This window comes from Hippocampus bargibanti, linkage group LG16 (assembly GCF_051943395.1).
Source record: "Hippocampus bargibanti isolate YZ-2025 linkage group LG16, ASM5194339v1, whole genome shotgun sequence".
Lineage (NCBI taxonomy): Eukaryota > Metazoa > Chordata > Actinopteri > Syngnathiformes > Syngnathidae > Hippocampus > Hippocampus bargibanti.
This window is the reverse complement of record NC_142749.1, coordinates 1605521-1621529: the sequence shown is the minus strand read 5'-3', so window position 1 is coordinate 1621529 and position 16009 is coordinate 1605521. Positions and strand designations below refer to the sequence as shown.

Sequence of the window (16009 nt, the reverse complement as noted above, 5' to 3'; positions counted from 1 at the left end):
AATATTGGATGTTTGCAGCTGACACATTAAATTAAGAATGTTACGGTTTAAAACAAACAAACAAACAAAAAACAAACAGCCCTCTGGTCCGCTCACCTGAGGCATAGGGCAAGAATATTGTAATGTAGCAATGAAGCCTTTTCCGTTGCTGGTCCCTCTTTCTGGAATGACCTGACACTGAACATTCGGCAATCCCCCTCATCTTTAAAACCCGTCTCAAAACTCACTTCTACTCTTTGACGTTTGACTCCGCATGACTCACACTTGATCTTAGATTTACTCACTGGTGCTTTCTACTATCTTTTAGACTGTTTTATTGCTTGTATATGATAGTTGTACATGTACATAACTTTGAATGCAGCTTTTTCTGTTTGAAAGAGCTCTATAAATACATTCAAGTTGAGTTGAGTAAAAGGCAGCAAATAACTCCTTCTCTGGGATCAATCACTTCATTGGCTCCATATACATTTTAGAGTTCTTTCAAGCTTCTATTACCGTATTTTCCGCACTATAGGGCACACCGCATTATAAGGCGCACCCTTCAATGAATGACATATTTTACAACTTTTTCCATATATACGGTGCACCGGATTATAAGGCGCTACAGTAGAGGCTGGAGTTACGTTATGCATTCGGTGCTAGACGCTGCTTTGACGGGTCAGCGCTAAACAGAATGTCAACAAAACAGTCAGGGAAGTCAGTCGAACTTTATTAATTGATGATTACAAATCAGCTTTCGGACAAATCCATTCACTCCCAAAATGAATAAACAACTGTTTTATTATTTTCTCCAAGGTAAAGTATTCATATTTCCGTGACACACTTTATCTTTTAACAACAGCACGCTAGTGCTAGTAGTGGAGGGGAACGAAAAAAAATGCTGTTGATGATGCTGTTACGTTAAATTAAACGTAAGTGCAATCACAATATACTAACACTCTTAATAGTGCAAAGCAAGAACAATAACAATAATAACGCTAAAGCAGTAGCATAATAGCGGTTGTTCACGCGTTCATGTCCATTTTCACAATATGACCAACCTTGTTTAAAGGACAACCAACATCACTTTTTTGTTTCCTGACGTCAGAAAAACGTTTTATATCATCTATAATACCCAAAACATGCAGTATGATATTTTTAGTCAAATGCAAAACACCAATAAAAATGACTTAGTGTCCAAAATCTGCAAAAAAATGAACCCGGAAGTGGCCAGTTTCACAAGGTCCTGCCCCCTAGTTCGTGGTGTCACCGCAAGACATCTTGCTGCACTCCTTGCTGGAAAATCAAAACAATGGCTTCAGATTTGGAGAATATGCTTTCTTACTCATCCAGTTACGAATATGATTCAAATAGTTCTGAAGAGGAAAGCATACATGTTTGCAATCGATTAAAGAATTTATTCCGTGCCATTTTGAGGTATCTGGGGGCGGGAAATGTAGCACCAAAAAGAGGCAGAAAATGGTGAAAAAGCTCTGTGTGAGGAATTAATCAGCTCGTTTCTACAGGCTGATTAATTCCTTACACGGAGCTTTGTCGCCCTCTTCTGCCTCTTTTTGGTGCTACACGAAGTTTTCAGACCAAACAAAGTACAGCAAAATGCATTGACGTGATGGAAGGACTGCTACAATGTGTCCTTTTTTCGGCCAGGGGCGTTCCTTCCGTGACGTAACGTGAGGATTCATCACCAACTCAAAAACAAGACCTTGGGAATATTCAGAGTCTTATAACGTAAAATATAGCTATATGCGGTGGAATCATTGTAAAATACGCTCAGTAAAATTTTACAAATTATGGACACAACTTGTCCGGAGACGTCGGTTGTCCTTTAACTTTAAACACACGTAAAGGTCACATTATTAGTTCATTCCTCATGTTCGAATCACTGGAAATAAGTAGTTTACTTCTGTGTCCGAATTGAACAGCTGGACAAATGCGGCATCCAACACGCTCCGTCTAATCCAAGTCGTCAGTGTCGCTGCTGTTGTCTGGCAGTTGAATGATAATTCCTGCCTTCCTATCAGCCCAGGCATTTACGGTCCACTGGCAGATAGTGGCGCTGTCTCCCTGTCTTGGTGAATGTGTGTTCGCCTTCTGCATTCATCGCTCCAACGCAGTTAGCAGTCTAGCTTTGAATGCTCTGTTGACGCTGTTGTATATATCATAGCATGCACCGCGCACTACTTCTTCTACGGGGGAAAATGGAAGCTCGGCTGCTTACCGTAGTTACGAGACCTGTTGCTGCTCAATATTGATCCATATATACGACGCACCGGATTATCAAGCACATGGTCAGCTTTTGAAAAAAGTTTTTTGAAAAAGGCTTTTAGGTGCGCCTTATAGTGCGGAGAATACAGTATTTCTTTTCAAATAGTTAAATGGTCTTGCTCAAAATTAACTCTCTGAGCTTCTTTGCCCCTACATACCTACTCCCTACATGCCCAGTGACTCAGATCTCCAGGCCAGAGAGTATTCGATTTTGTTTTTCCAGTTGTTCTGAATTTACAGACAACTCTGATTTGTAAGACTTATCTTAACACTCATTTTTATTCTTTGACATTTTGTCTTAGACTTGTCTTTTTCATTAATTCATTGTTTTATCGTTGTTCTATGAATTATTCTTTATCCACAAATAGCAGTTTATACACTGTATAATAGTGTTTGTGTTAAAGTGTGAATATATTTGAGTTGAGTTGAAAGACATAGATACTTACTGTCTCATCCAAATTGGTTCTTGCCATTCCGTTGATGGATGCTTGTGCAGGCTGTGCACCTTGACTGCAGTGTTCTGTTTGCATTGAATCCTCTTGTTTTTCTTCAAGCTCATCTTTCTGTTTTTGCAGCTTCATCTTGAGGATTTCTAATTCATCTCTTTCTCTAATGTTTCGTTCAAGGTTTTGGTCAAGTTCTTGATGTATTTTCTTAGCTTGTGATCTCATGCATGTGACTTTTCGTTTTTTTAATTCCTTTGCATTCTGTTTTCTCATCAATCTCAAGTTGACCAGCCCTGCCCTTTTTTTTTGTTCAAGAGATATTCTGAGTTTTATTGCTGGGGATACCTTTTTTTGTGTTTTAGTGTGTCTTTGCATTTTACTCCAAATGTTCTCAACATGCTTGACAAGGACAGTGACTGTGTTAATGATGAGCTTAATTTCATTTTGGACTAGTGAAACGTCTTTTCCATTTCCTATTAATACTTGGTTTAAATATGCCATGCTTTTCTGCATTAATTCATTGGCTTGCTTTGCACCAAGAACTGTCTTCCAATTATGGGTCACCAGACTTTGAATACAATTACCTGTCAACCACTGCTTTATTTGGTCGTTAGTTTCATTGCGATTTTTCTTGTGTTCTGTCGGTTTCGAAAAGATCAGCAATTTTAAGTTGCGTTGCTTTGTTTGGATCTCATTATATTGTCCCCCCAGAATTTGTCTCTCTCTGTTTATAACAGTCAATGTTTGTTGGATAAGCATTTGTTCTTTGATGGCAGCCTTTATGCTGATCTCAATTTTCTGAGTAAAATGTTGAATTTGTAATTTTAATGTTCTTGCAAGCAGGCTCTGGTCATGTTTTTGATCTTTTAGTCTTTCGATGTCTCTTTGTTGCCGACTGACCAATAACCTAAGGAATTCAAGTTCATGTTGACCTCCTTGTATTATTTTCCAAAGTTGTTCGGTATTCTGCATTTTATGACGAATAGATGACATCTCTCTCATTGTTTGTGGTCTTTGTGTTAGGACTTCTCAATTTTTCCTCAATCGTCTTCTGGTACCTTTGTCCTGTACACACGTACGCACGCACAGTCACACACACACGATTTAGATCAGCATGTTACAACTGATGAAGTTGTGGTAATTAAAAATAAAACAGTCACACTATGTTAAGAGTGGAATCAGCACACACATCACTATTTCATTTCAGCTGTTCTCATTGTATTTGTCTTGCCTCGCAAGCAGAACCTTAAGTAGTTAGTGTTGGCAAATAACCAACACTAATTGAGATTCTAGGACCCACAGGATGGATATATTGAGTTTTGGAACAACATAAACATTCCATACAGCGTTAGAAAAATTAGACTCTCTTTATTCATCAGAAAAAAAATATTGAATTCCTAAATTATATCAGAATCAGAATCAGAATCATCTTTATTGCCAAGTATGTAGAACACACAAGGAATTTGTTTCCGGTAGAACACGCTGCACTAGTATCGTCGTCAAAAACACTGCTAAGTGGCACTATACAGTTCCATTTTGGCTACTGGGTCTTGAGTTATATGAACTTAAAATGAAGGTGGCTCTCCAAAATACAATGCAATACATACATATTGATTTATGTAGGGCTTTAACAACAGCTAAAGCTGGAACAAAGCGCTAACATGGAAAAAGGGAAATGTTGTCCCCTTGTGGAAAAGAAAAAAAAAACATTGCCAGAGGCCATGGCTTTAACGGCAACCAAACAAAAACAAAAACAAAACCCGAAAAAAAAATCAGCTCTGGGTATTCCGGGCTTCAAATTGCATCAACTTTTCTTTGTTTCAAGACATTTACACAAGAGGCAGAACAGCACATCTTTCATTAACATATTATCCCGACATAAATGTGTGACTGTATTTTTTTTCTTTTGCTCCTACTGACAAAATCGGAAACTCTCAGGAGCCTGAATCGATTTTTAAACTGCAGAAAAGAATAATTCTAGGTTCTGTTCATCGTCTCCAGCCTGTGTTTGGATAACCAATATCCTCATCGTCCGAAATTAACGAACAGGCACAGTAAGAGTAAGGCCGACTCTCCCCAAGCAACAAACAAAAAGAGGTCCAGACGAGACCTCGTCTGGGCCTAGCAAATGGAGCTAAATCTACCAAATCAATATCCAGTAAATTGCAATGCACTTATTGACACACAAAGTTTATGCGCTTTATAATCCTGTGCACCTTGTGTATAAAAATGTATGAAAACAGATTGGTTCATTGATATTCCATTAAATAAGTTTGAAAACGAATTGTGTCACTTATAAAAATGAATTTTACTAAGCGCCTTTCAAAACTCTCAAGGACACTGTACAGTCACGGGATAAGAAAAAAAATCTGAGGGTGAGCAGCGGCTACCAATTCGCGCCAGCGTTCACTCAACCTGGAAGTAACACAAACTGATGCCACTGTGTATGAAGACAGACAATACAATATGGTGGGACCTTGGCTTATGAACTTAATTGGTTTCCAGACAGAGTGTGTAAGGCGAAAAGTGTGTATCCCAAAAATAAATTTCCCATAGGAAACCATTCAAATGAGAATAATCCGTTCCCGGGTCCCCATAAAACATAATTTTCTACTTTCTAATTTTCTAAGCCTTAAAACTACACAAAATATACCTTATTTTATGTATAAATAATATGCTATAGTATTATAATTAAAGAAATGGAGTGTCTGGTTTCCTCAGCATTAAACACATGATGAGGAACATAGGCTTCTTTCACCATCTTGAGGAATGATCCCTTGTAAGTGCTTTCTCTGTGGTAATTGTATGTAGTTCTTCATCAATTGTGATCTGTTTAGCTGGGTTGATAGTTTTTTGCATCAAGTGTACAGATGACTTGTGCGTGTTATTTGTGGAGCCTGATTGATGGGATATTTTAACTGTTTTCTATCCATTTTCTCACTATTCTCACACTGTCACACTTTTTTTGTTTCAAGCTGTCATCTCCCTTTCGTGTGTGTGTTTTCTCTCTCTCTCTGTCTGCCTGTCTCTTTAATGTTTAACCCCCCCCCCCCCCCCCCTCCGACTGCAGGGTTCTTGACCAATCACGTGGCTTTAACCGAAGACGCCATTTTGTTTTTTGGAGAACGGCCTCACTCTCTCTCTGTCTGTAACCCCATCCCCCACTGCTGCGTTCTTGACCAATCACGTGGCTTTAACCGAAGACCCGGGGCGGGGAACAGAGGACAACAACAGTGGCCACCATTTTCTTGTTAGGAGAACGGGCTCGTTCGCGAACGACACATCACTTTATTGTGGCAGCTCCGTGTGTATGCCGAAAAATAATTCGCGTGCCAAGGTAAAATTTTCATAAATGTCTTCTTTTCCTTTTGTCTTTTCCCTTCAAGGGGTCACAGCAAATCAGTGTACTTACAAATATAGAGAATTTGTAAGTAGGTTCAAATAAAGAGAATTTGTAAGTAGGTTCGTTGTCAGATCTCCCAGGCAGGTGATGCGCAGAGCTTGATCGTGGCGTGGAGTCGAGCAAGTCGTGCCGTGATGTCCGTCCGACGCCCGGCATGAGCAAGTCTCTTTGAGTCTGTGAGTCCGAGATCAGTCTGATCCTCTCTGTCCCGCGACAGCTCCTTGTATACAATTTTCAAGCGTGTGATATACGTCAGGGTGAGACGCACATCAAGGAGATCAAGGAATTGAAAGACATTAAAGCTGCGGTGCGCACCGGTGACGCCACACTAACTCTGGCGGGGCGGCGTTAAGGTCTTCTTTTGGGGCCGAACGTAACCCGGTCGACCAAGTTACCGTGCGATAGCACATCCCATAGTACAGCTTTAAGTGACCGGTGAAAACGTTCACATCGCGCTACCCTGCGTGTGGTAGGCAGTAGTGCAGTGTACTTGTCACCCAAGGACTGCGCCATGGCCGACCAGAGTTCGGATACAAACTGGGGCCCGCTGTCCAAAGTGATATCAGATGGTGTGCTGAAACGCGCGACCCAGGACGACAGAAATGCGCGGGCGATATCTGCTGAGGTTGTGGAAGACAGATGGACTGCTTCTGGCCACCTAGTGGTCCAATTGACCATAGTGAGGAGATGCGTGCAACCCCGCTAAGGTGGGAGGGGCCCGACCAGATCCACATGGACATGGTCTAATCAACTGGCCGGAATCGGAAAAGTTTCCGGGTTCGCTTGGGTGTACCTGTGGACTTTGGCGTGCTGACATGTCACGCATGCAGCTTCCCACCTCCTGACGTCCTTTCGCTCCTCTGCGATGTGTGAGCCCCTTCACACAGTCTCACCTCCTCAAACTTCAGGGCCGCCTTAAGTTCGTGGGTGTCCGAATCCTCAGATTAGGCAGTGGCCATCTCTGAAAAATCCACCCCGAGCTGGACTGGACATGCGATCGCGCGTGACAAGCAATCGGCCACGGGGTAACATTTTCCAACCACATGCCGAATGTCTGTTGTGAACTATAAAATGGCCGGTAAGTGTCGTTGCTGTCGGGCCGACCACGGTTATGTGACCTTTGACATGGTGAATATGAGCGGTCTATGATCCACATATGCGATCAAGCTGCACCTTTCGAGGAGGAAACGAAAATGGCGGGTCGCAAGATAGAGTTAGCACAACTCTTTGTCAAAAACACTATACTTGCGTTCGTTACCCTGCAGCTTCTGACTGAATAATGCAAGAGGCTGCCATTCGTTCTCCACAAGGTGCTCAACCACCACCCCCACGGCAAGATCAGATGCATCGGTAGTCAAAGCTACTTGTGCGGTTGATCGGATTGGATTGACTTTTATTAGTCTTGCAGTGGAGAAATTTACATTCAGCAGCAGCCAAGTTATGAAAGGAAGATGAAAGGAATGAAAGAAGTGGAAAATATCGGGTGGACCAGAAGAGTTGCAGTCGCGAGAGCATCCTTGGCTTGTTGAAAAGCCTGTTGCGAGCGGGGGAAATCCACCACTGCCTGCACTTTGGCAGGAAAGGGGATGGCACACTGTGGAGAAATGCAGTGCCCCAAGAAATCGATCTCGGACAGACCAAATTGGCACTTCACAGGGTTAATGATAAGGCTGTTCGAATCAAGACGCTTGAAAACTATCGTTAAGTGCGACAGGTGTTCCTCTGGTGCAGGGCTGTCCACAAGAATGTCATCGAGAGAGACGAACACAAAATAGAGGCCTCGCATCACAGAGTCAGTCCGAAAGGCAGGCGGAAGAATAAAAAAAAGTTCAAAAGGGGTTATCACCGCAGTTTTTGGCACATCCTCTGCACCTGGTGATAACTGCAAACTAAATCTACTTCAGAAAATATCATGGCGTCGCCAAATCTGTGGAAAAATCTTGGATGTGTAGAATGGGGTACCGGTCATGTTTGGTTATATTATTAAGCCGACGAAAATCACCGCACGGCCACCAAGAACCGTCGCTTTTGGGCACCATGTGTAATGGTGAGGCCCATGGCCTGTTGGAACGCCTCACGATTCCGAAGCCCTCCATCATAGCAAACTCGCCTTTCGCCATTGCCAATTTTCCCGCCTCGAGGCGACGAGCACGGGCAAAAACTGGCGGGCCAATTGTATTATGAAATGCTCTAACCCGTGCTTCATGTCGACATTGGAAAAGGCAGCAGACTTTCATAAACGTTAACTGACGTTAAATAATTTCCGTACGTGAACGGTCCAAGCCCTCCAGCCTCACACTGAAAAGTGGCGAACGAGATGGCGTCAATCAAACAACAGTTAGCAACATCCACAAGTAGTCCATGAGCACATAAAAAAATCTGTGCCAATTATCGTAACTGTGATCGAGGCTACGATAAAATTCCACTTGAAATTCCGCCCATGGAAGCAGACAGTCACCACCCTGGAACCAAACTTGTCGATGCGCGAGCGGTTAGCTGCACACAGAGGAGGCCTGCATCCACCAGCTGCCTTGTCCGCGGCTGTGAGCACCCACTGCGATCCACTGTCCACAAGAAAATGTCTTCCTGACAAGGAGTCCCTAATGAAAAGCAGCTCGTTTTCGTTGCTGGCGCCCATGGCTGATACTCGTCGACGGCGCTGAAGTTTCCAAGAGCCTCGTAGGTGCAGGGGGATACATAATGTTGAGCATTGGCGCTAAACCGCTGGTGGAAAAAGCAGAGTGCCTTCTCGCACCGCTTCTGCATGACCACTCTAGCCACTACGCTCTATGCCGCTTTACGGAGGGGTTCGGCCGTCACACTTTGAACGGCGAACCGCAGTGTAGCCAGAAGCACTCGATCCGCTTCCTCCGCCAAACCTCGATAGTCATTGGTGGCCATGCATGTCGAGTTGGCTAGCACGACTGGCTGGCGGAGGAATATGTGCGGGAAAAGGAATCCGCCTTCATCTGAGCCCAACAGTGACAGCATATTGTCCATGAGATCCACTGCTGTGCCATCGTCAAGTCAGGGAAGGGAAAGGAGCATGTCTGCTTTCTCAGAGGCCGATAACGTCTCGTCTGAGCAGAAGGTGTTTGAGCGCCTCGTATTTCCCGCTTGTGGAGGTGTGCGCAAAAGCTGCAGCACACAACGAGTAGTCAGGTCGTTGAGAGAGGCCACAACCATATAGTATTTTGGCTCATCCGTCGTAATTCATCGTAGGTGGAAAAGCGCTTCTACCTGCTGAAACCACGAAGCCGGGTCGCTGTGTCTGAACTCGGGCAGCCTCGCGGCGGAGACGCCGGCTGTCGCGGTGACATGGGCGAGGAAGACACCTCACCTCTGCGTCGGTTGCCAGGAACATTTCAAATGTCGGGGTCACCAGTGTAGCAGTAGTACAGGATGGAGCACACACATGACTGACTGTAGACACGTCTTTATTCCAACTGCTAACAAGTGGATCTGAACTAGGGCTCGGAAAATCCGACTGGACCCTCCGCACCCTGCGCACCACCTTTTCCAGCTACTCCCCTCAGGCAGGCGCTACCGATCCATGCGCGCCAAATCCAGCAGACATTTAAACAGCTTCTTCCCCCAAGCCATTAACTCTTTGAACTCTTTCAACAGTAGCCCAAATGGAACTGTATAGTGCCATTTAGCAATTTTTTGATGATGATACTAGTGCTGCGTGTTCTATCGGAAACAAATTCCTTGTGTGTTCTACATACTTGGCAATAAAGATGATTCTGATTCTGATTCTGACTAAAACATGAAAAAATGCAGTAAAATATTCTCAACATAAACACGCCTCCTTCTGTATACCTGCTGGGTGAGATGCATGGTCCTAGTGCCCGCCACAACTTATTTTCCTTTTGACTTTTCCCATCAGGGGTCACCACAGTGAATCAGTGTCGTCCATCCTCTCCTCTCACACCAGCTACCTTCATGTCCTCTTTGATAACATCCATAAACCTCCTCTGAAGTCGTCCTTTCGGCCTCCTGCATGGCTGTTCAAGGCTCAGCATCCTTCTTCCGAAATAGTCACTCTCTCTCTTCTGGACGAGTTCAAACCATCTCAGTCTGGGCTCTCTGACTTTCTCTCCAACACCTCTAATGTGAGTTGGAGAGTCTGTTGTCACTTGTTGCAACAATCTACCTGTTGGCTCCAACCGCTCCAACCGCCCGTTCAATCCATCCACCAGTTGAACGATGGCCCCACTATCCTGCGACAGAGCCACTGTGCTCCCGCTGGACGAGCCTTCGACTCACCACCACCCGGTCATCGACCCACAGAAGGACGGCTCAAATATTCAGCGGCCGAGCTCCTTGCTATCTGCTCAAAATGGACGAGCTCACCACCGATTCTCCATTTCGCTGAAATCTCCCGTCGTCCCCCGCAGAAATACATCCACCGTGGGTCTCGTCGGAGATTCCCCCTTGATAACTCGAAGGGCTTCACCTCCCTTGCTAGATTGGCTAATTCTCCCAACCGCGACACCACAATGGATGGTGCGGCTGTCATCTTTGGCCTATTAAACCTGCTCGCTTACTGGAAATGGTGAACGAATCCAGGACATCCTCAAAGACCGTGAGCTTGTCTTTCTTTGCCTAAGTAAAATGTGGCAAACTCCTGGTGACTTTTCGCAGCTAAATGACTATGCGCACCAAATCCAGCAGACATTTAAACAGCTTCTTCCCCCAAGCCATTAACTCTTTGAACTCTTTCAACAGTAGCCAAAATGAAACTGTATAGTGCCACTTAGCAGTTTTTTTGACGACGATACTAGTGCAGCGTGTTTTACCGGAAACAAATTCCTTGTGTGTTCTACATACTTGGCAATAAAGATGATTCTGATTCTGATTCCTCCGGGATTTGTTTATATTCCCAAACCTCACCATTCCCGCCGTAGAGGTGGCCTAGCTATTTTTTACCGTGACATTCACAGTCTTGCTCCCTGAAACGTATTTATTTGAATGTATTGCATGCCAAATTTCTCATCCAACTCCCACGATTCTAGCCACTATTTACCACCCTCCCAAACCACGATGTAACTTTTTAAGCAAGTTTTCTATGATTCTCTCCCAACTCTCCTCTCTCTCACCGAATATAATTATTCTGGGAGACTTAAAAATACACACAGACAATCCAACTATTCCGCTAACAATTAACTTCACTTCTTCCCGTGATAGCCTTGGCTTCAGCCAACTTGTGGACGTCTTTACGCATATGAAAGTTTCCATTACACTCTCCAATACCAAAACACACCGTACTATAAACTTTCGTAACATCAAAGGCATCAACCCGGACTCCCTTGCTTCAATGTTCACCTCATTATCTCTGGACCCAAGCTCTTCTCCTGACGGACTGGTTTCCCGCGACAACTCGGACCTCAACGACATTCTCAACACTCTCGCTCCTGTCGAGTTCCGCTCTGTTTTATTTACTCGTTCTGGTTCAATGCTCATCTCCGCTCCATGAAATTGAAAACACGCCAGCTTGAAATACTTACTTGAACCAGACTCACTGTTCACAAAGATGTGTACACTGCTCGACTTTCTCGGTACAAGAACAGTATCTCTCAGGCTAAATCACAATACTACTCTGGACTCATTGACTAAAATACTGGAAATACTCAGGCGCTCTTTTCTCTTTATAACAGAATCATTCTATCTTCTTCATCATTGTATCTTGTACCTGTATCTCTCCCCCCTCACTTTTATTCCTCTGACACCTGCAATTCTCTCCTTCTATTCTTTTCTGAAAAAGTCAACAAAATCCACCAGTATCTTAGCTCCTCTGTACCCCTCCCAACCCCAACCTTCCTATCCCCTCCCAACTTATTTCGATGTCCCTCATCCCTCTACAATCTCGAACCTCATGACTAAATCCAATAATTCCTCCTGTCAATTAGCTCCCATCCCAACAGTTCTGGTCAAATCCTGCTTACCGTCTCTCCTTCCATTCATTTCAGCCATTATTCACTCCTCGTTATCCTCAGGAATCGTCCCTGTACCCCTCAAAGCGGCGGCTGTCACACCAATTCTTAAAAAGCCTGGATCTGATCCCAATGACTTCAAGAACAACTCTTTCACTTCACAGCCCTCTCCTATATTTTCTGGTGTGCCCCAAGGGTCTGTCCTGGGACCTCTCCTCTTTATCACCTACCTTGATCCCCTTGGCAATATTCTCCGTAAATTTTGTATACAATTTCATTGCTTTGCGGATGACACCCAGATCTATCTCTCCAGCAAACCCGATGCAGCGAAACAGCGAAAAAACTGAAACAGCGAAAAAAACTGAAATTCTCCTCGTTGGTACGAAATCCGCCTTGAGCAAAGCTAACACTTTCTCTCTCTCTATTGACAATTCGACCGTTTCTCCCTCCCATCAGGTCAAAAGGCTAGGTGTCATCCTTGACAGCACACTATCTTTCCACTCCCATATAAATAACTTAACCCAATCTGCGTACTTCCACCTACGCAATATCAATCGTCTTCGTCCGTCTCTCACCCCTCACACCACTACTCTCCTCGTTCATCGTCTTGTCTCCACCGGATTGACTATTGCCAGTGTTTAAAATAGCGTCTGTCCGGTGGACCGGGGCGTACAACTTTTACGTTGGGTGTACAACTTTCAAAACGTCTCGGCTTGGGTGGCCGACAACTTCTTCACGAATTAAAAAAAGTGATATTTTTTTTCATATCAAACGTTTGTTTCATTCAATCAAGCAAAAGCTACACACAAACTGCTACAAGCCACGTGGACTGCTCTTTCTTCTTCTGATTGGCTGCCGCTCCCGAGTATGCAAATGATTAATTTGCATACACTGCACCGGCAGCCAATCAGAAGCCTGTTTTGTGCTTCGGACTACACCGTGACTGAAAAATGTACTTGAGAGTTTTGAAAGCCGTTTAGAAAGGGGAGTCCACATGGCTTTAAGCAGACAACGCAGATGTGCTGCTACAAATGGAAAAAGAAAAGTAGTGCGGACAACTATTGCATTTAAGAAAGAAATAATCGCAAAATATTGTAACATTCATTGCTTGTGTTTTGCACGTTTGGGGGCTGGGCTTGTTGGGGTCGCGTGGCGACACACACGGAGAGAAGGGAGGACCCGACAACGGGGGTTGGGCACTGTGCCTATGTCTGCGCGTGAATTGTGGCGTAACAACAGCTTCTGTTTGTTTGTTAAAACTGCTAAGTTTTGTTATTAAAAGACCGACTCGCTATACCAGCGACTCTGCGCATCATTTGTCACGCTGAGGGGCATTACAATATGAAGGAGGTGTGCGAGTGTCTGATCTGGCTAGGGAATACAGCATGGCGAAATCTACGATCAGAACTCCACCACCCCGAAATTGGTGCAGCCACCACAGTCATCAATGACTTTAACGACACTGTCATGAACCACTTCCGAAAAGTGTTAAAAAGAAGGCAGAAGCAAGTGCCATTGGATATACAGTAAAGTCTCGTTATATCGATATTCAAGGGAGTCCGAAAAAATATCCATATAACCGGGACTATCGATATATCCGACCCTGTTTGCATGTAATTTTCTCCGTGCGTGCATAGAAATAGTATCGATATAACCGGGACTATCGATATATCCGATATCGATATAACGAGACTTTACTGTATATTTGAAGAGAAAAGAACATCCTGTCGCCGAGTCATCCGTAGCAAAGAGATTTGAACGTGTGAGCACCTCTCAGACAGAAGAGCTCCCCGAAGTTTTTATGGAAGGGGACTCTCCTCTCACACAATAAATTTCCTTCCTCCATCCACCTGCGCCTTCTGCTGACCACCACAAAGGTAAAAAATCCTATTCATAATTATTTTCTTTACGAACGTACGATTAGCCTTGGTTACATTTATGTATATGTTATTTGTGTCTTTGCCATTTTGCTTAACATTTTCTGAGATATATTACATTGCTTTTTTTGTGTTGGTCAGCATTTTAATGTGCAATTTCATGCATAAAATAATGTATAAAATACTGTACTAAAAAGGTAAACATTCAGGGTGTTGGAACGGATTAAAACAATTTACATTATTTGTAATGGGAAAAATGGTTTCGGTGTTCGAACAAATCGCTTTTCGAACAGGGTACTGGAACGGATTACGGTCAAGAACAGAAGTATCACTGTATTTGAATCTTATTCATAACTGAATGCGTAACAACAAAGAATATTCACAGAATCTGAAGCCATTGTTTTGATTCTCAAGGCAAGACGTCACGAACTGGGGGCGGGACTTTCTGGAAATGCCCAATTTGCAGCTCATTTTTTTGCAGATTTTGGACACAAAAAGTCATTTTGATTGGTGTTTTGCATTTGACTAAAAATATCAGCCTGCATGTTTTGGGTATTTTAGATGCTATAAAACATTTTTCTGATGTCAGTTAGGAAACACAAAATGGTGTCGGTTGTCCTTTAAATATACATTTTGTTAATTGTATAATTCATGTGAAGGAGAAACCCTGGGAACTAACCTCACTGAAGGACGGCCAATTTAAGTTTCAGGGACAACATTCCTCAACCAAATTTGAGCAGTCAGGACGGCTGGAATCATGTAACCTGTTCCACTCAACACAAACAGAGCATTTTGAATTAATCCCACGAGTTGGTGACACTCACCCACACGAAAAACTGACAGGAAATTTGCAGGCAAGCAAACTCCCTGCTTCGATTCAATTTCTGGCTAAATACAGAAACAGTCAGAATGGCTTTAAGAATCATCACTTGCAGGGTCAAAAGTTGTCCCCACCTGACACAGACAATCCTTGGAATTATCCTTGGATCCTTGGAACAGTTTGTTGGGCAAATTCTGGTGAATTCTGAAAAAGAAAAGATTTCAGTATAATTCATTTCTGTGCTCCAAAAACAAGTGCACCCAAGCTATTCCTTTTATGATCACTGCCGTTATGGAGTTGAACTAAATATTAGTGCAATAAATTAAATTATTTAAAATAATGTAAAAGAAAACTTGTGGAGCAGTTTTTTATTTATTTATTTTACTTAGGTGAATGTGTCTATGTGTATTTTCTCAATCTGCTTCCTTTATCTAAAAGTAAAGTCAAGGGGAACACTTTTGTCCCAAAGAAATGTGCCAATATTTTGTGTGTGCCATATTGTGCCAAATTGCCATATTTTTGCCAAAACAAATTCCCAAAAATGCAAAATGCTAATTTAGCATGAATGTTGTTTTTGATGTTGATGAGAAAAGGTACAACGGCGAACAAAGCAGAAACAACAAAAGTAATGATGTTTCCGTGATCACAAATGATTGGTTTCAATTGGGTTCCAGATGAGATTAAAACTGGAATTCATATATCTACTAGATAGCTACTTACTTCAGTCAGCATTCCAACCTCAAAAGCACCTTGTCTTCAGTTGCGTTTAAAATCGAAATAATAAAAAAGAACAATTGAAGGGGTTGTATTTTGTGATCATGCAAGAATTTCCTTCTTAACAGTTTGGTAGCGACTGAGATGTGACACGCTAAATGTTTGTGTGCCCAGATGCTTTGCAACGTTAGGAAGATTAAATGTAATTTTCTCTGCCTGCTCTCAGTTGATAAGCCCATTTATGGGTTGGTTCTCAAACCTCACGTCACCATTTATCTACTAAAAACACTCGCACTTTAACATTACCACAACACACAAGACACAATTTGAAAATACTATAATAAATTACAATTCTGTTTTACCTTCAACAAAGAGTGACAAGGCATGACCACAGAAGTTTGTTGTCATCTCTCACTTCCCTCTTTTCAACCAATCGGTCATCATTTGATCAATCCATAACAAAATCTTGAACATTATTTAACGTTTTGCTATATAATCGTATAGCGTATTGCGTATATAATCGGAAGCGTATAATAATTGCATCGTCT

At 43.0% G+C, this 16009-nt stretch overlaps 1 protein-coding gene across 3 annotated transcripts; it reads right to left on the bottom strand.

The window, feature by feature from the left end:
* Positions 1 to 658: 658 nt before the first annotated feature.
* Positions 659 to 15615, bottom strand: LOC148886048 (uncharacterized). 3 transcript variants are annotated; one of them, XM_089017296.1, is made up of 5 exons: positions 15468 to 15615; positions 14882 to 14951; positions 14607 to 14691; positions 2712 to 3776; positions 659 to 2146 (listed from the first exon to the last, which is right to left on the bottom strand). In XM_089017296.1, exons 4-5 carry the CDS (start codon positions 3711 to 3713, stop codon positions 2123 to 2125), a joined length of 1026 nt encoding a protein of 341 aa, XP_088873422.1. In that variant the 5' UTR covers positions 3714 to 3776; positions 14607 to 14691; positions 14882 to 14951; positions 15468 to 15615; the 3' UTR covers positions 659 to 2122. The 3 variants fall into 3 exon arrangements, 2 of the variants coding, with proteins under 2 accessions (XP_088873422.1, XP_088873421.1); XM_089017295.1 differs by lacking the exon at positions 659 to 2146 and having other exon boundaries at positions 2310 to 3776; XR_016117893.1 differs by lacking the exons at positions 659 to 2146; positions 2712 to 3776 and adding an exon at positions 5759 to 6334.
* Between the last annotated feature and the right edge of the window lie 394 nt (positions 15616 to 16009).